Here is an 18,988-nt window from a genome sequence, read left to right on the forward strand (position 1 = left end):
GTATTTGAAAAACTATGTAATGGATGAACTTTTTTTATGTTTTGAAATCGATTTAGATGGAATTTCTTCTAAATCTGCTCTTTGGATGTGATCCTTCCTTCAGTTTGAGGTTGGTCACTCCAGCAAACTTGGGTAACTTGCCTTCTTTAGCCCATTTGCCAATAGTCTCATCAGCATACGCCAAACCGACATTGTAGATCTCGTCAAACTTCATGAAATCCAAGGTGGCGTAGTCGTCGATTGGAGGACGAAGGTACATCACACCGGGCATCTTCTTGGCGGCCTCGAGGGCATTGACACTGGCAACATATGCTAACCGCAATTGGATATCCATCATGTTTGGCACGTTGGGGTGCTTGGAGAATGGGTTCCAACGGTTGAGAAGAACCCAGAATCCAGAGAGCGTGTCACCGTAGTTCATGGGAGTTCTGTCGTCCACAGATCCAACATCCACGGCAACAATATGTTTAGCACCTCTCACCTTCATTTCCATCACGGGAAGGTTATCAAGGTATCCACCATCAAGAAGCATCAGCCCATTGAAGGTAATAGGAGGAAGAAGACCAGCCAAAGACATCGATGCTCTGATGAAACGCCAAGCGTAACCTCTTTCGTGAATTTCCATGGTGGAAGTGGTGATGTTGGTGGAGTTGCAGAAGTAACGGATCCAAAAATCTTCAATCTCATGAACTCCAAACACTTTCCAGATACCTCTGTTGAATTCATGACCTGTGATGTACGAAGTAACAGGGTATGTCAAATCAAAAAGCATTCTCCAAACTGCGCCAATTCTTCTGGAAAACTTCTTCGTCATACCATAGATGGACACGATATTGTTCTCTTTAGCGTACAACCCACCAACGAAAGAACCAATGGAAGTACCGCCAATCAAATCAACAGGAATACCATGTTTCTCAAGAGCAGTAACCACACCGACGTGAGAGATACCTCTGGAACCACCACCACCAAGCACAAGTCCAACAGCTTCATTAGACAAGATTCTAGCCAACCTCATGAAATCATTCTTGTACAAAACTGGAACATTTTCAGCGTTGTTGGCTCTTGCGTTGAGTTTGATAAGTGAGTTCATGGCTCTTGATTTGACGTTCTCGAACTTCATCTTGATATTTGGATTAGCTTTGGTACCAAGCTTGATGGCGAGATCAGTAAGAACGTTTGGCTTCTTTTTCAATGGCTTCTCCGTTTGCTGCTTGTTGACTTCCATATGAATATGGTGATGGCCTTGCACCCATATTCTGTTCTTCAACCAAATGCTAGTAGAACCTGGGAAAACTGAGGCCTCAGGGTGTAACAAACATAAGTCAGTTCTAGCAGTAGTCTTGAGCTTCAAAAGAAGTCTTTCATAATCGCCAACATTGGCAGCACATTCGTAATCCTCAGCATCAGCCAACAACAAAATACAATCACCTTGTGAAATGCATGTTGAGGTCCATGATGACTTCAATGGAGAGTCGCAGATATAAACCACAGTTTGATACTCCTCTTCCAAATAGGCAAAGTAACCAGAGAGTCTCAACTGAGCAAGCCTTTCATCAAAAGCATGTCTACCCAAATGAGATAATGTAGAAGTTCTGTCTAACGCAATGACATGACGATCGAGTGCCCTGAGAGCATGTACCAATTTATCAGCAAATTCACGAACTGGTAATCCATTTGTAGCTGGCAAAATCGTAATAGTCTTATAGTCATTGTTGATCTCAGCGAAGGAACTCTTAGATGTTGTAGCGATGAGTGTATTGGTCCTGTCTCTCTTGCTTGCTTCAAGACTTCGGTTGGCAACAATTCTGGAAACCTTAACCATGATGGAGGGATTTTGTAAAGAAAGCATTTCGAATAATGTTCTTGGAATTCTTGCTGTCTCTGAATCTCTCACCGCAATAAGAGAAGTAGTTCTTCTGGATGCTGTAAGCACCTCAACCTCACCAATCGAGGCACCATGGCCGTACTCACCAAGAACCTCAAAATCTTCGACCTCATGATGATGCTTAGGTATGTTGGATTCGTCAATGAGGTTGTCGTGCTCAATTTCAGCGTCGTTAGCCACCTTCATTTTCTTATTCTTCACAACTCTAAAACGGCCACTCAAAACAACGTGGAACCCATTAGCCAAATCTCCCTGAGAGCACAAGACTCCTCCAGCAGGGATGTGACACCATTCAAGCGCAAAGTCAATGGTAACAATGAGGCTTGGCAACAAGGTCTTGAGCTTAGCTGCCACAGGTAATTGAAGAAAGTAAAACTTATCCATCAACCGAGTGAAGTCATTCTTAGATATGTGGGCCACAATAGCCCCTTCATCTTTAGAACTTTTGATTGAAACCAAAGAACGAAGTCCAACAATGGAGCTGAGGTATCCGGCCAATCCACCAGGCTTGACTGAATGAAGGCGCTTGCTGCCGTGCTCATACTTATTGTCATTTTGGGACTCATGAATGATATCTAAGCTACCATGAATGACATAGTAAAGGCCTGGACTGAGTTCATTCTGCTCAACAATTACTTGTCCTGGTTTATAATACTTGACTTCAATGTGCTTGCTGAATGCGTTTTTGACAGTAGCAAAGTTGACTTCAGAGCTAGATTGGGATTGTCTTCTGGAAGACAGAGGATTCGATTTGTCCGCTGGTTCAGACTTCGAGTGATGGATAGTGTTGTAGAACTTTTGGGAGCCTTGAGAGATCGAGGTCCTATATCCAAAGTAAGGTGAGTTAAAGGAATGATCCCTACCTCTTTCAGGACCTGATTCAAATATGTTCCGCTCCACATTCACAGGCAAAGACTGGTCACTCATTAACGAAGAAAGGCCAACCATGGAAGAATTGGCAGAAATTTGAGCGCTTGTAATTCCAGCCATGTTGAGCAGTGACGAATTCTCATCTATACCCAAGAGCTTGAATATGTTTTCGACAATGGCAATACGCAAGGAGGTCTCTTCTGTTTCCTCCCTTTCATCAGAAAACGATCTGTTTCTGATATTCTCTCTCTTCTTGAGTTTAGACTTCTTGAGGATCGGCGATACATGGCTCTTGGATTGTTCAGCTGAAGGTTGCTTTTGACCATCCCAGCTGGTCAAAGTGGTTCCCTCGTCCGAAATAGATGATGCATGCAGCTTACCGTAGTCAGAAGTTCTTGAAAGTGGTACCGAGGAAAGCAAATCACCTGGATGCGAGGGCTTGGAACGATTGGCAAGCACAACATAACGGGAAGAGTTCTCGCGATGAAGCTTTCTTTGGCGCTTCTTGGACTTGGAGAAAATGGGCATAGATTCATTATCTGCATCCGCTGCTCTTTGTTGTTGGTAGCTTTCAATGACACCATCATATAAATAGCTAGGCAATTTGCACTCTTCATGGATCGAATTCAATGCCGTCTCCGAATCAAAGACTTCCCTAATCAAGCCAAGATACGTATGGACAGTATTCATGGTAACCTTGTACAAACGAGCAAGCACCATAGTCACGATATGAGAAGTTGCCTTGGGATACCTAGCTTGCACTCTTTGAAAAGCCAGACCAGGGATAATAGCAATGGTAGCAGAAGAAGGAAATTCCTTATCGGTAGATACCGGCTTTGGACGAGCTACAACTTCCGGCAAGTCAGGGAAGTTATGATCATAGATAGGAAAGCTTCCCTGCTCGAGTGGTGTGCCTACCACCGACTCACCCTGAGGTTGAGAGCCAGATGTGCTGATGCGAGGAGAATTGAAATAGTTGCGTTGTTCGTCAATCTTGCCTTGAGGCACTGGACTAGGTACTCTATCGGGACTCAACGAAAGGGGTTCAATAGACGTACTTGTGCTCAGATGTCTCGAATTGAGTCGACTGTGTAAGATAGGCTTTGGGCGAGCCAAAGGATTGGGTTTCTGCTGTGACAGAGGGGGCAAGGTTGGAGAGGACATGGCGGTGTTCCTCGTATGGAAAAGATCCAACGTGCTAAGCAAAGACGATAATGCCGAGCCACTCTTCACTTCATTAAGCAATTGGTAATGCTGGCCCTTTATCACCAAAATATCCTCCTTCTCAGCCTTATCAGTATCCTCATCAAACTCAAAATGAGCGCCATGCTTATCATGCAATTTGGTGTAAACCTGAACTGTACCTTCCACCACAATGGAAAAGCCTAGTTTCTCATCCAAGTACAAGACCTCATCCGCTTCAAGCCGTTGCGTGGTCATATTCTTGGTTAATTCATGAAACACGGGTCTTTCAAGGTACCCAAAGACCTTGATGGCACTCAAAAACTCGTCAAGGTACGTTTTGGAACGATCGTTACCGCCACGTTTCTTCAGCCCCGTAACATAGTCAATCCCACGGCTTGTGTGTCCCAAGTTATCCTGCTTAGGCGGAAGCGTATCCTTAGAGTACCTAGTAAGGTACTTATGTCTCACAATGAAGTAGCACAACGAAACCGTCACCACCAAGCATATCATGATCGACAGAAGTGACATCGTAATCAGAAAGTTCATCTGAAGCATATTCAAAAAGAGCGTAGGGATAACCACCACCACATAGTTCATAATGGTGAAAAATACCCACAGCCAGTACCATAAGGAAGCAGTAAGGAAGGTTATGGAGGAGCTGGAATCTTTGGCAGACGGGAGCGTCTCAATGCCATGAGACGTTAGTGAAGACGTAACAGCCGATTCCACAGTGTCCATTTTCTCTAATGTGCCTTGCTGGAGGGGATAAAAGTAGCACGTGCTGGTTGAAGGAGTTGCTTAAGCTTTTGGAATTTCTACAAAAGGTGCGTGCGGAATGTATGTTCGCATTATCTACACTTTGCTACTACTGGCAATGGTTTATCACAGGTCACTTTTCTTGTCGTAACCGGCAGGCAAGGCGTTGAATCTGCGAAGAATACGCTCAACACCGTCCATGCCCTTGACCAATTGTGGCAATTCAGGACCGTAACTGATTCTCACGTAGTTGTACCAGATGACATCTTCAAGTCTGGACAAGTTCTGGGGGTTGATGAGGAAGAAGAATCCAGGCACCACAATCACCTTCTCGTGGAGACACTCGTGGAAGAAGCCAAGACAGTTGCTGAGCTTTCCAGGTAAGTGGGAGAGATTGAGCCACAAGTAGAAGGTGGAGTTGGGGATATTCCTATCACTGAATGGGAAACCCATATCGCTTAAACGGTTGATGATATAGTCACGCTTCATCTTGAAGTGCATTTGGAGAGCCTTCATTTCGGCTTTCACAGCCAATGGCTTCAAGAAGTCAATGGCAGCGTACTGGAACGGAGCGTTGGATCCACCATCTAGGTAAGATCCAGCCGAGCTCAATGCGTTAATGTACTCCTCTGGGCCCAAGATCCAGCAAATACGCCAGCCGGGTAAACGGAAGGCTTTCGTAAGACCGTTCAAGATCAAAACAGGGTCTTTATTCACGTCCTTGACGTACTGAGCAGAAGAGATCGATGATCCCAGGCAGTCGTCGTCGTAGTAGTAGTGGGAGTAGAACTCGTCCATGATCAAAAGACACTTTTCTCTGCAAATCTTGTGGAGACGTCTCAATTGGTCTGGATTCATACAACGGCCAGTAGGGTTTCTTGGATTCGACGTGAGGAACGCAGAAACACCTCGTTTCAACTCGAGATCAATGTGGTTCAAGTGCATCTCGTAGTTGTCTATTTCATCTAGTGGCACCGGGATTGGCGAGAAGTTCTTGAAAAGCGAAAGCATCTCGGCGTAGGCGGTGTAGTCAGGAAGGAAGAATGAAAGGTAGCAGTCGCTGATAATGGAAGCAATTCTGATCAACCCAGCTCTTCCTCCAGGCACAATACACACATTCTTATAAGTATACTTGGAGTCCTTGCCTTCACGATAAAGCGAATTGTACAAGTTAGCCACCGACTCACGAAGCTCCTTAACTCCAGCAGTTGGCGCATACTCTCTGCTCACGTCAGGCACTTCAATCAGCTTAGGTCTCTTGAACGAACCAGGAATAGTATCTCCATGTTCTGGAGCACCCTGGCCCAAATTAGCCCACGCGTCGTCTCCATTACCCTGGAACCCATACTCGTTAGCTCTTTCAGTCACCCACAACACACCAGTCGAAGACTGTTTAGTGTTCATGGCAGGTTTATGGATCTCCTCGTTGAAGTCAGGACGAGGAACAGGAATAGGCGAACTCTCCCTACCATTTTCCGACATCGAGAGTTTCAGAAGCAAGTGTTGATGGTGAGCTCTCTGCTGGCCTCCAAGCGAGTTCAGAGGCGCCTGGTGATGTGGGACACGAGGAGTAGGCGAGTCAAGATTTAAGCTCAGCAACTGCGTCAGAGAACTGTTAGTAAGTTTCTCCAAAAGCGAAGACGCAGACCGACGAAGCGGCTGGGGTAACGTCGATTCAAGACGCTCGAATTCCGAAACAGATTCACTATCTGAGTTGTAAGGGTCCATGTTGGTGAAGGAATTGTAGTAAAGAAGAAAGAAAAGGGAATTGAGTGGTTAAGTGAAAAATATGGGGTGCATAGGCGGGCCGTTTTAGCAAGCGGCAGAGCGGAACCGGAGAGGGTGCAGGTTTGGGTGCAAAAAATGAGTCAGGGAGGGATAGTAGGAGTCAGATGATGGAAGTTTGGGAGGTGGGTTGGGATTTATGGTTGAAAAGGGTTTTTGGAGGGATTGGTGAGTATGACTTTTATCGAAACGGCCTTCTTTTCTTCTTGGTTTTGGGGAGGGCGGTTGCTCGTTGACATGTGCTGGGCTGAGTGGGTTATGGAGCGTTGGAGGCATGGACGAGGCACAAGAGAAGCATAAAGAGGGCAGGAAGGGAGGCTTGTGTGAAAAAGAAGCGGTTTCCACGGGTACCCATTGCTTTAGTTTGTATCGGTTCTTTGTTTTGTGTACTGGAAAAGACGACTGGTAGTCTATATTGCTTAGGGAGACAGATAGCACACTAGTACTCAGATAGCACTTCTGCTGAAGCCAATTTCTCCAGGCACATTTTGATTTCTACCTGAACTTCTTGAGCAATCAGATAACCTAGTGGTATAAGCAAGCTGCTTGAGTAGGTGTCGATGGGTGGTCTCCCACTTGCCTAGGCTCTGTATTGTCTTTCTGTGGTGGCTTACCACTCGTTGATACCACCACCTACTCACTACTACAACGGTCCTTGTTTTTTTTATTTATTTATTCCTATATACCCTACATAACTACATAACTACATATCTACATATCTACAAAAACCTCCCAGCTTAGTCGACCTTTTCAAGAAACTCGTTGAGGTCGGAGTCACTGGTATCAGACTCATGGAATCCCCACTTCTCAAAGAAGCTCAATTCTTCATTGGATTCACTTGACGAGTCTGATGCATTATCTTTGATAATAATCTGGAAGGTATATGGCTTTGGCTCGTCTGAAGCTCCATCATCATCCACCTTCTTCGATGATTTGACAGCGTAGACCTGGATGCTTGAGTCGTCGCCAAAGTACTCGACAAAGTCTGAAGGCAAGAAGGTTTCATGCTCCTTCTTCAACAGCTTCTGCCAGAAAAAGAAATCCTTAGGCAAGAAAGCTTCATTCTTCTCCTTCACCATCTCTCCCCAGAAGAAAAAGTCCTTTGGCAAGAAGGCCTTTGTAGAAGTCTTCTGGACTTCTCCCCAGAACATGAAGTCCTTAGGTAAGTACTCCTTCTTCTTCTCCTTGAGAACGTTCTGCCAGAAGTAGAAGTCCTTAGGCAAGAATGGTTCCTTCTCCTCCTTCAACAAAGTTTCCCAGAAGAAGAAGTCCTTGGGCAAGAAGCTTTCATTCCTTTCCTTCAACTCTTCTTGCCAGAAGAGGAATTCCTTAGGCAAGTACGCCTTAGTTGGCTCCTTCTGAGCTTCCTGCCAGAACATGAAGTCCTTTGGTAAGAATGCCTCCTTCTCTTCCTTCAATACACCTTCCCAGAAGAAGAAATCCTTAGGTAAGAAAGTTTCCACGGTGGACTCCCTCACCATATCCTTCCAGACGTAGAAGTCCAGAGGCATGTACGAGACTGGCTCCTCTTCCTTGGTGATGGTGTCCCAGAAATGGAACTCGTTAGGGAACTGTGGTTCATAAACATCTTCTCTGACAACATCTTGCCAGAAAAAGAAATCCTTAGGCAAGAACGTTGGAGGCTCATTCTTCTTCGTAATCTCCAAGAGGAATAAGAAGAAGGGTACCAATACAAGGCAGAACTCATAAGCCATGAATTCATACTTCTTCTCACGGATCAAGGTGAGAGTCGCCTTGTAGGAGTTGAGCTCTTCAGCCAAGTAAGACTCCTGACTGTTCTCCTTGGTTTCAGTCCATTCATCGAAGAAACCTTCGAAGTCACCTGGCAAGAAGGCATCATTGTTCACCTCCTCGATGTCTCCCCAAACACCAAAGAAGTCTTCAAAGTCGCCAGGCAAATAGGCTTCTTCATTCTCTTCAAAAGCTTCATCTTCACCCTTAGCTTCATAGAATTCTCCCCACACACCAAGGACATTCTCGGTAGTGTCAACAGTAATAGAATCATCATCATCCTTGGTTTCCCCTTGGTAGTATTCGCCCCAAACACCAAGAGCACCTTCTTCCTCTTCTTCCTCAACCTTTGCCTCGTAATATTCACCCCAAACACCAAGAATGTCAACCAGTTCTTCTTCTTCATAGTTAGCTTGGTAGTAATCTCCCCAGACCCCAAAGAGGTGGTCTTCCTCCTTGACTTCCTCAACCTTGGCTTCATAGAAGTCTCCCCAAACTCCAAAGATATTCACATCTTCTTCTTCTTCTTTTTCATGTACTCCCTCGTAGTAGTCTCCCCAAACACCCAAGGTATTATTGGAGCGATTAGCTAAAATCAGCTTATCCTTTTCCTGAGCCTTTCTCCAAAGAGTAAAGAAGTTTTCAAATTGAGCTGCGGCGGGACCCTCGTAGAGGCCAAGCTCCTGGAGCTCACCGTACATGAAGAAGTCTTCAAGTGAGTACGCGGACTTGGTCTTAACCTCGTCGTACTCGAAGAAGTCACCTGGCAAGTAGGTGATGTTAGGTTTCTGCTTACAGAGAACCCTATAAAAGTGGAAATCGCCAGGCAAGTACGATTGTTCGTTTTTAGCCGGCTTCCACAAATTGAAGAAATCGCCCGGCAAAAACGCTGGATGCTGTTTCTCATTTGTGTCTTCCTTATACTTGTAAAAGGAAGTTGGAAGGTAAGTGGTAGGTTCCTCTTCCTTCACCATCTCTTTGTACTTATAGAAGTCATTTGGCAAGTAGCTTCTAGGAGGGGCCCCCTTCAACGCCCTCTGGAAACAGTAAAAGTCTCCTGGTAAGAAGCTTTCGGTAATGTGAGGACAGGTTTCTTCATTGACCACTTGCATAAAGCATGGGAAGTCTGTCAAAGTGTACCTGCCTACATTTCCCTTGGCCAAGGCAAGCGCCTCTTCTTGGGACTTCAAGTACCTACAGATGTTATTGTTTAAGTGAGGAAAGCATTCCTGAATTTCATCATACCATTTTAGGTAGAGCCCGTAGGCTCTTCTTGTAATTGCGTTGTTCGCAAGCACGTAGTTAGTCGCAATTGTCTGGCGAGTAGTCGCTGTGTGAGTCTTTGGCATGATCATTTTGAGAGTTGGTAAAGAAGAAGAAAAAAAGAATTCAAAATTGTAGGGAAAAACCACCGCTTCTTATAGTTCGCTGGGAGGCTCTCTGCTCCAACAGAGGAAATAATAGCATGGAAAGAGCTTGAACGAGGTGGAATACTATGGAACGAAGGAGCTACGAAAAACGGCATTCTCATGTTTTTCTCGTTGATTTGAGGTAAGTGGTATTTTGAAAAAGGTGTTGGAAAGCATCAACAGGAATGTATAACGGCGAGCGTGGAAGACAAAAAGCTTCCATACCACAAGGGAAGGTCTAGCGACAGGCCCCCATAGTTAAGAAAAAATCGTAGAAGACCAGAGAAAAGGAAGCTCATTTGAGCCGTACAGGGAATGAATAGCAGGCGGAGCCAATTTTCAGGGTCAACCAGACCCCCCAGGGTGTTAGCAATGAGAGGTGAATTTTCCATCTAGTCAATAGGGATAAAAAACAGTGAAATTTCTTGCAGTAAATTAATTGGAATAGAAGGAAACAGTTGTGGAGAGGAATTGAGGTACAAGTGGTAGATTCTTATGTTGTTCTGGCACAGCCTGGTAACGTGCTCCCCGTTTAAGAAACGGTGGAAGAAGAAAAACGGTAATGCGAGGTATGTGCGGTTGAACGTTACCAAAGGCTTATCAGGTGAATCAAAGTACCGTTCTATGATCCTGATAGAACTGTAGTACATGACAGAAGTAATACAGAGTGGTAGACAACAAAGGTGATGCCCCCAAAAGCACACCTAATTCATGATAACTGAGCGAGTCAAGGATCTGAAACGTATCGACAAAACTTCAAAATCTACTTAGTGCCCTACTATTCAAGTAGAGATTGAACTGGCGACACTCGTGAAACACACATCGTGTATATTTATATATATAATTATATAGATAAAGAACCTTAAAATCCCTTCAAATCACATACATACAAATAATCCCCCTCCTCGACCGCCCGTCCAGAACTCCCTTCCTTATCTTATCCCAATAAACTTCTTCCATTCCACTGGTTCTTCTCTAGAAGCATGCTTGACAGGCTTCCTCACTCGGAGTCGCACATTGTCTGTCTCCACTTTGCTCCACCCACTGCCTTTTATAACCACCAATAGCAGCCGCCAGAGGAAGAAAAGCGCCATAAATAGGTGATATTTCTGAAACGTCTTCATTCATTTATCGTTTAATCTAGAACCTCTTCAAGAAGCATAAAAATCTTTTTCATCTTCTCTACATCTCTCCATCCACCTGATCCAGCCAGTCCAGCCAGTCCAGCCCAAAGTGGCATGCCCAGATTCTACTTCTCCACGGCCCAGAACGGCCTGGAATGATCACTGTTTCAAGGTAGCCCCTCAAATGGAAACTCGCCTAGTTGTTGAATTTTCGTTCTACACGTTTTTACATTTTTCATCCAAGCTTTTCTAAAACTCCAGTAGTCCCCTTAGTCAAGTGGCATTTCGCAGCCATTCGGTCAGAGTCACCGAATTCTCCATTCTACCTCCAATTACAAAAACCTAAAAGAGCTTAGAAAAATTCAGAAACCAAGCAAAAACAACCAATCCCAACCCCCTTCCTCTCCCACCATACAAAATATATTTTCATCCCCTTTCGTCACGTTCCTGGGGCCCTGCCACTGTAAGGCTCTTTACGCTCGGTGTCCCCTATTATAAGACACACCGAGACAAGAAGAGCCCCACGTTTTCTGCCAAACACCCATCCAAAAAAAAAAAAAAACTATATAAAGACCGTAATTCCCACGTTTTGTAACCACTTTTTCATACTTTTCTGCTCTTCTCGTCGCCCCCGTCCATCTAGTTCCCTCCCTTCCCGCTCCTTTCTTCTCCACCCCCATACGGCATTCGCAGCCTAACCGTTGCACCCTGTGTACTACTGCAAACACCTGCCCCAGTCATCAATAACCAGACCCATACAACAGGCTCACCACCACCACCTCACCCTTATACTCTACAGCCTACTTTCACCTTTCCAAGCCTAGCTTAGTTACTCACTAATCTCTTTCTTCCCACGTCACCCATTTAGCCGCCACACAGATCGGCACACCCGCACCTCAAGATCAAGATGATATCCTCATCGTCAACATCGCTAGTACTGTTCTATATGGGTCAGACACAGCTGAAGGTGGCGCCTCAGGGCCATGAGAACCATGAGGGCCAGTTTGGGTTCCACAGTGAGCCTGCTCTCCGGCGGGAGAGGTCTTCTTTCAATGTGCTTCCTTACGCTGCTCAAGAACACCAGGGCCACGGCCTGCTTCACGACCACAGCGGCCGTGGTGGCCTCTTTTTGCTGCCTGTGGTGACAAACGATTCGCTGTTTTCACGGGAAACGGCTATGCTGCTGATGCTGGCTTCTTCTGTGACGAAAAACTTTACCTTGGTGGACCCAGATGTGCTTGACGAGACAAAGTCGGAGTCCTTCTCACCTTTGCTTTCGCTTCCAATGGAGATCTTGTACCAGATCGTGGAGATTGTGTATTATGACGAAACCACGTCGTCCATTCCGGCGAACCTTGAAAAGTTCCTGAAAACTATCCCAGTGCTTCTGAAAACATTCAACCAGTTGGCCATGCGTTTCTTATACAAGTACGCCATTTTCACTCGTCCACATTCTTTCGATAAGTTCCTTCAGAATATTTTGAACCAGCCAGATTTGGGTATCTACGTGGAGTTTTTGGATTTCCAAACTTTCACGTCTATTGGGCTCGGCAGAACTGGAAGAATGAACCAGGAAATCCAAATGGTCACTTCACAGACGATTGAGTTGGCCCTTCGCATGTGTCCCAATTTGATTGAATTCATGGCATCTGAAAATATTCAGGACGATATGGATGTGACGGTGTTGCTGATGCTCTTCAACCATCTCCCAAAGATCCAAGCTTTGGACTTTTGCGGTGCTTCGCTGAGAGCTTTGGCTATGGCATTTAACGAGCTTGAGATCGAGGACGCTGACATGTCCGAATCTGACTTGATGACTGACAGTGCGCTGACGATCTCTTTGAAGAAAGGCTCTTTAAGCAACCTTTTCAAAATCTCCTTCCATGACTGCTCCAACTTGGCACCTTCAGTCTTTGAAAAGCTCTTGCCTCACTTTACGCATCTACGCCGTCTTGACCTCAACCACACATCTATCACATCTAGCATTTTACACTCGCATCTTCCACATTCATGTCGCCTTACGCACCTTTCACTTGCACGGTGCTCTAAGCTCACCACCAAGGACTTGATCAGTTTCTTGGTGAACCATCCTGCAGTGTCCATGGACTCACTTGAGTGGCTTAATCTCCAGATCGACTCAAACGTTGTTTCACCACTCTCGGACGTTTACCTTTTGTACGTCCTTAATTACCTTAAGGCTCCTGACTTGAAGTACCTCAATTTGGGTGGCCTCCCAGTCAATTCTCGCATTCTCAAGCTCATCAAGAACAAATTCGTAAAGTTGGAGAGCTTGACCATTTCTCATTCCTCAGTTGACATATCTGACTTGGAGGACCTCATGCATGAAAATGAAACTATCAAGTTCCTTGATCTCACGTCGGTCAAATGTTTGGATCGCTGGAAGCTCACGAACTTCCTCAAGACGTGTTATGGTACCAATCTTGAGGCCATTGAGTTCGATTATAAAACACTTTATGACGTCACAGGTGGTAACTTCGTCAGGGTCGACGCAGTACAAACTAATTTCAGCATTCTGGGAGACCCTCAGTTACCACAAGTATGGAAGTTTTACGATAACGAAGGCCGCAGAGCCTGGATCTACAAGATTGATGCCACCGACCCTCTGTACGATTCGATCATCTCAGGAAACAAACTGAACCAGAGCTTTGCATCTAACTTGGTGTATTACGATTTGGAAACCGGTGCCAAGATTGAAACGAAGCTGGTTAAGCCATCTTTCCTCAAGTACGCCTCGAGAAAGGTCAATTGCTCCATTGGCTACTACAACCTTAACAACACCAAGAAGAAGAAGTATCTCAAGGGAGACTTGCGTGAACTGGTCTGGCCAGTGGAATTCAGTCAAAGAGGTATCTACAATTACTACTCATTGAATGTGAAGTAATTCAAGAATCACAGAACGGCACATTTCAAGAGAGTCGACAGGCAAGATTTAGATCTCTTTCTCTGTGCATTGTGATCTGCGGCAATACAAGTTCCACTGACGACCAGATGGGCCAAATCAAGGTTCTATAACGTCCGGATGATTTCTCCGACCTAAGCCGGTTCCTTTACATTCCGCCGAGCGATCAGCTCGTATGTACTATAAACTTTGCAAGGAGGTACTACGAAGCAGCCGAGGTTCGTGGCGATCAATTGAAGCATACACCAGGGCAATTCCATTTTATGGTGTCATCTTGCCAGAACCTCTGTCGTGACACCTTATCGGCTCACCGAGGTACCTCTACAAATACAAAAGACATCAAAAGCAGAGAAAAAAAAAGTGCAACAGCAATTGTAGCCACCAAGGACCCGTCTCCTCCGAGCCAGAATCCTATATCCGTAGAAATCAGCCCTCCCACAGCCCTTATCGGTTTTCCACGACTCGTGGACATTAGATTTGGATATATCCGAGGACACAAAAAATGTGGGGAAAGAAAGTGCAGTAGCCTTTGACATATCTCCCATACAAATCTCTCCAAAGCTCACCATACTTTTTCAACCTACCCCATGTTCGACGTCACAGAAATCAGAAACCCCATTGACATAAAATCCATAGAGAGGTACTTGACGAACCTCCCTTCCTCGGCTATAAGAGGCACCGAGGTGCCCCAGTTCAAGGCGCCTTTCAAGATGGAGCAGTTCAGGTTTGGCCAGTCCAACCCTACGTATTTAATCACAGACGGTGCCCAAAACCACTTTGTCTTGAGAAGGAAGCCTTCTCCTAATAAGAAACTTGTTTCTCGGTCAGCACATGCCATTGAGCGTGAGTTTTTCATTCTTGATGGTATTGCTAAGTGTAACCAGTCGGTGCCTGAGGTGAGGAAAGTGCCAGTTCCTAAGGTGCATGTTCTCTGTGAGGACGAGTCCGTGACGGATGCTGTGTTTTATGTTATGGAGTTTGTGGATGGTCGTCCAATAAAGAGACCAGACTTGCCTGGTATTGCAGAGTCTGAGAAACAGAGCTACTGGGAAGCTCTCATGACCACCATTTCTGCTATCCATTCGCTTGATGGTAACGAGCTTGTGAAGTACCTTCCAGCCAACCACTTTCCACAGTTTCAGCCTGAGAAGCTTGCTAAGAACAAGGGCGGACCTAGCTACTTCCAGAGACAAATCAAGACTCTCAGTGGTGTAGAGAACTTGCAAGCTCAGACGGTGGATCCAATTCCTAACTTTAAGGAATTGATCAAGTACACTGCCGAGCATGCTCCAAGGGATCCTTCAAAGTTGACCTTGATTCATGGCGATTGTAAGATTGACAATTTCCTCTTCCACCCTACAGAGCCTAGGATTATTGCTGTGTTGGATTGGGAATTGTGTACTTTTGGCCATCCACTTTTCGATTTGGCCAACTTACTCCAGCCTTTCGAAATGACCAACGAGTTGAACAATGCGTTCTTCAAACCAGAAACGGTGAATATCGGCAGACAAAAGCCAGGATCCAAGGAAGCCGTTCTTGATAAATTGCGTCTTTACCTGAAGAAGCTCGGTTACCCATGGAACGACGATGTTCCCGAGAACAATCCTGTTGACTTGTGGACAGTAGGTGTGATTTTCGGTATCCTCAGACTCTGTGTGATTTCTCAAGGTGTGGCCATGAGAGTTGCCAAGGGTACTGCCAGTTCAGCCATTGCCTCTGGCTACCTGAGCTTGTATGTTCCACTTTCTGCCTTGGCCATGGAAATCATCCAAAAGAGTTCCAAGTTGTAAATGCATGTATAGACAATATGAAATTAACCTATTTATTTTATTTTAAGAAAAAGACTAGGTCATTTGTAGTGTTTCACGACTCTAGGTATTTCGCAGCCTTGGAAGATCTCGCATAGATCAAATGCGGAGGAACTCATCTACAACTTCCTTCTTTTCATCCTTCCCCACCAAAACGAACCCAAAACCTCCCATATCCAGCCAATCATGTCGCTCGTTGGCTTTTCAGAAATCCTGAATAAGCAGTTCCCCAAAAGCATCGTTCGTTGTCCATTTGGAAAATGCAAAACCAGAATCATCCTCATGAACGAGACGCTAGCAAAGAGAAGAAGAGAAATAGGGAATGCCCCGCCGATGGCAAGCGATTCGAAGCATTTCTTTGAACTTGACGATGTATGGGATTTTGATAATATTGGCGTTTCCAAAGCCGCTCTGGAACTACAGTCTAGTCTGAAAGTTGGTGACCTAGAGAAGGTGGAACGTTTATTAATTTGCAGCGAATGTGATCAAGGTCCATTGGGGTTTGCCGGTTTCAGGAACCCAGAAGAAACCGATGTCAAAAAGCTATGCTACTACCTTTCTTGTGAAAGTGTAATGTACGAACAGGTCTAGTGGGTCCATGGTATTCATCATATATATTAAACTACAACTTAGCAGATGGCTTGAACTCGTCAACAATGCCGGAAGAAATGTGTCTGGCACATGCCATGGTGGAAACCATAGGGTTGGCACCAGAGGCGGTTGGCAAAACACTAGCGTCAGTGATGTAGACATTGTCACTCTCAAAAGTACGGCCTCTCTGGTCGCAGACACCGTATCTCGAGCCCTTACCAGTCATACGACAGGTAGACATTTGATGGGCAGAACCGTAGGCGGTACCGTAGGCAGACAATGGGGTGTCGGCAACCTTCTTACGCCATGCCTGGTAGTCAGCATCGTGGATGGAGCGCTGCTCCTTTGGCTTGTGGCTGACAAACCTCTCAACCTGGTAAGATGGATGGATAATTTCCTTACCGCCTTCAATGTAAATCACGTCGGCAGTCACGAGCATGGCCTGCAAGATGGCGTTACGGTCGTACTTGTTGACGTCGTAATCAATCACCAACTTGTCTGGTCTGTTCTTGTCGAAAGTAACTGTTCCAGAGGAAGTGTCTCTGGTCAACAAGATGAAGCAGGCAGCGCCCTGGTACTTCAAAAGATCCTGGCGCATTTGGTTGGAGGATTCCCAAGGAATGAAGATACCTTCAAGCACAGGAGTATGCAAAAGAGTCTCGATCTTGGCACCGTGAGCCTTACCATCGAGATCGTCAACCTTAGTACATACACTTGTCATGATGGAGTTGTAGTGAGGGTCAGTCTTTTTGTCAAAGACACCAGTCAAGGCGGAAATTGGGTGCAACTTAAGGTTCTTACCAATGTGCTTGTTGCGGAAACCAGACTTTTGGAGAAGGACTGGAGATTGCAAAGAACCAGCAGCAATAATGAATCTTCTTGGACCCTTGATGGTGAATTTGTTACCTGTTTTCATGTCGACACACTCAATGTGGGTAGTGATGCCGGCCTTGTTACGCACCAAACGGTCCACGAGAACCTGGTCCATGAATTGAGCGCCACGGTCAGCGGCAGAACGGAACCAGTTCACCAAGGAGCCCTGCTTGACACCCCATTTACAACCCAAGTGGCACATACCACAAGAATGGTTGGTGTGGGAACCGTTGTTTTGAGGAACAGCCTTGACTGGGTAACCGAGCTTCTCGCAACCGTCCATAAGAGTCTGGTTGGAGAAAGAGTGAGTGATGTGGTCGGTGGAAGCACCCATTTGTTTGAGCACGTACTCCATGTCATTGTCGTAAGCTTCGGTGGCAAACCAGTCAACACCAAAGTCGTCGTACCATTCCTTTCTGACCTTGAAAGGAGTCTTCAAACAGGCGGACCAGTTGACGGTAGAACCACCACCAAAGGTAGCACCAGCCAAAACCATTGTTTGAGAGTTTGTGGTTGGAATTTGGCCACGGCCTTCGTAAAGCGAGTTCCAGGCAGTCACCTCGTCAAAGTCCAACTCGGAGCGGTGGAAGTACTTACCCTTTTCAATGACAAGCACCTTCATGCCAGCCTCGGCCAAGGTGTGAGCCGTAACACCGGCTCCGGAACCGGAACCGATAATCACAGCGTCAATGTTTGGCAAATAAAGCTCAACATTATCGGAAGCTGGAACATCCATCATGGTGTAACGGAACTCGTCAGGTTTGTAGCCCGCGTACAACTCTTCACGAACATCGGACTCAGGGCATCCCATGGCATCCTTATGGATCTTAGGAGCAATACGCTGGTAGGTGGAAATGGTCAAGTTGAACATAAGACGGAAGAGTCTCTGCTTCACCTGAATAGGCGAATCACGCCACGAGCGAAGCATGGCTTCCATCTGCTCGTCAGACATATCTCTCACCAACGTCAAAGAGCCCGTAAGCGCTGGAGCCAACACCCTCGAGTCCAAAGCAAGCATCAAAAGGCCAAAAAGCTTGATACTCTCCGAGGTGTTATTCATAATCAGGTCTCTGATGAATTCACGGAACCCAGGCATTTTACTGGGCCGCCCCACGCTGGCAGTATACTCGTCAATCCTATCCTGAGGGAAATCCCTATCAACATATTCCCTAATGGTGGCCGGGTCGACTTCCCTCAAGAAGCCGTCCGCAATGGCCATAAACACATCCAAGTACTGGTCGGTGACGGAGTCTGGAAAAAGGCCCATTACTAACTTGTCAAGACTATGTAAGTATCATTTTGCATGGGCTGGGGAAAAGGCATATTATATAAGGACACTCCCCCCACACATTGCAGAGTTTTTTGCGAAACAGCCTGTGAAAAAAGGACCCCTACCAAACGACACTCCCACTCGCGCAGGGCGGTCTTTTTCCGCCCTGGCCCTACTTTACACCCGCGCTGCCCTCTACTAAGAAATCGACTGATGTTGTGAGTGCACATGCCAAAAGGGCTGAGGGGACACGCCATTTAAGCAATCCGGGTGTGATAAAGGGTCAAATTGAAGGGAAGACCTGGTGCTCATTGTCCCCTCCCGGATATACTATAACTCCGAAGAGAAGCGAGGGAGAAAGGGTAGGAGATAGAGAAGGAGAAGGGACGTTTTGACCGTTTTCGTTGGAACGTTGGATGGGATTGGGTGGTGCTGGGTGGTAGTGGTAGTGCTACTGGAGATGGTGTTTTCGCAGCCAAAGGTACTGATGGAGGGGAGATAAGGTAGGGCACGCTCTTTTCCAGCCGGCATCGGGTGGTTTTGTGATCCGGATTTCCGAAATCTACATATCCACTTTTGGAGGCATTTCTCGAGGAAAAAAATTTTCCCCTGGTAGTTTTTGTGGAAGTTCCATGTGTGTGGTCATGGATAGATGCTGAGGATGTAGTTGGCCTGTGTAAAGAAAGTGATGGAATGGTGCCAGAATGGGTTAGCCGGGAAACCGTGCGATGTTTCCAAATAGAGACACAAAACGTTGGTT

The 18,988-nt window shown here is 45.9% G+C and overlaps 6 protein-coding genes across 6 annotated transcripts; 3 read left to right on the top strand and 3 right to left on the bottom strand. All coding sequences in view use genetic code 12, as the record gives it.

The window, feature by feature from the left end:
• Positions 1 to 52: 52 nt before the first annotated feature.
• Positions 53 to 6,424, bottom strand: CXQ85_001425 (lysophospholipase; the record flags this gene model as incomplete). The annotated part of the gene is made up of 2 exons (XM_025485138.1): positions 53 to 4,692; positions 4,834 to 6,424. 2 exons carry the CDS (start codon positions 6,422 to 6,424, stop codon positions 53 to 55), a joined length of 6,231 nt encoding a protein of 2,076 aa, XP_025340069.1.
• Positions 6,425 to 7,218: 794 nt separating this feature from the next.
• On the bottom strand, positions 7,219 to 9,588 carry CXQ85_001426 (uncharacterized protein; the record flags this gene model as incomplete). Its single annotated transcript, XM_025485139.1, has 1 exon — positions 7,219 to 9,588. The coding sequence occupies one exon, from the start codon at positions 9,586 to 9,588 to the stop codon at positions 7,219 to 7,221; it is 2,370 nt and encodes a 789-aa protein (XP_025340070.1).
• A 2,124-nt stretch (positions 9,589 to 11,712) lies between these two features.
• CXQ85_001427 (uncharacterized protein) lies at positions 11,713 to 13,668 on the top strand (the record flags this gene model as incomplete). The annotated part of the gene is made up of 1 exon (XM_025485140.1): positions 11,713 to 13,668. One exon carries the CDS (start codon positions 11,713 to 11,715, stop codon positions 13,666 to 13,668), a length of 1,956 nt encoding a protein of 651 aa, XP_025340071.1.
• Positions 13,669 to 14,273: 605 nt separating this feature from the next.
• Positions 14,274 to 15,476, top strand: CXQ85_001428 (uncharacterized protein; the record flags this gene model as incomplete). Its single annotated transcript, XM_025485141.1, has 1 exon — positions 14,274 to 15,476. The coding sequence occupies one exon, from the start codon at positions 14,274 to 14,276 to the stop codon at positions 15,474 to 15,476; it is 1,203 nt and encodes a 400-aa protein (XP_025340072.1).
• Positions 15,477 to 15,680: 204 nt separating this feature from the next.
• Positions 15,681 to 16,085, top strand: CXQ85_001429 (guanine nucleotide exchange factor; the record flags this gene model as incomplete). The annotated part of the gene is made up of 1 exon (XM_025485142.1): positions 15,681 to 16,085. One exon carries the CDS (start codon positions 15,681 to 15,683, stop codon positions 16,083 to 16,085), a length of 405 nt encoding a protein of 134 aa, XP_025340073.1.
• Positions 16,086 to 16,116: 31 nt separating this feature from the next.
• On the bottom strand, positions 16,117 to 18,225 carry CXQ85_001430 (uncharacterized protein; the record flags this gene model as incomplete). The annotated part of the gene is made up of 1 exon (XM_025485143.1): positions 16,117 to 18,225. One exon carries the CDS (start codon positions 18,223 to 18,225, stop codon positions 16,117 to 16,119), a length of 2,109 nt encoding a protein of 702 aa, XP_025340074.1.
• Between the last annotated feature and the right edge of the window lie 763 nt (positions 18,226 to 18,988).

This window comes from Candidozyma haemuli (assembly GCF_002926055.2).
Source record: "Candidozyma haemuli strain B11899 chromosome Unknown B_2014730914, whole genome shotgun sequence".
Taxonomy (NCBI): domain Eukaryota; kingdom Fungi; phylum Ascomycota; class Pichiomycetes; order Serinales; family Metschnikowiaceae; genus Candidozyma; species Candidozyma haemuli.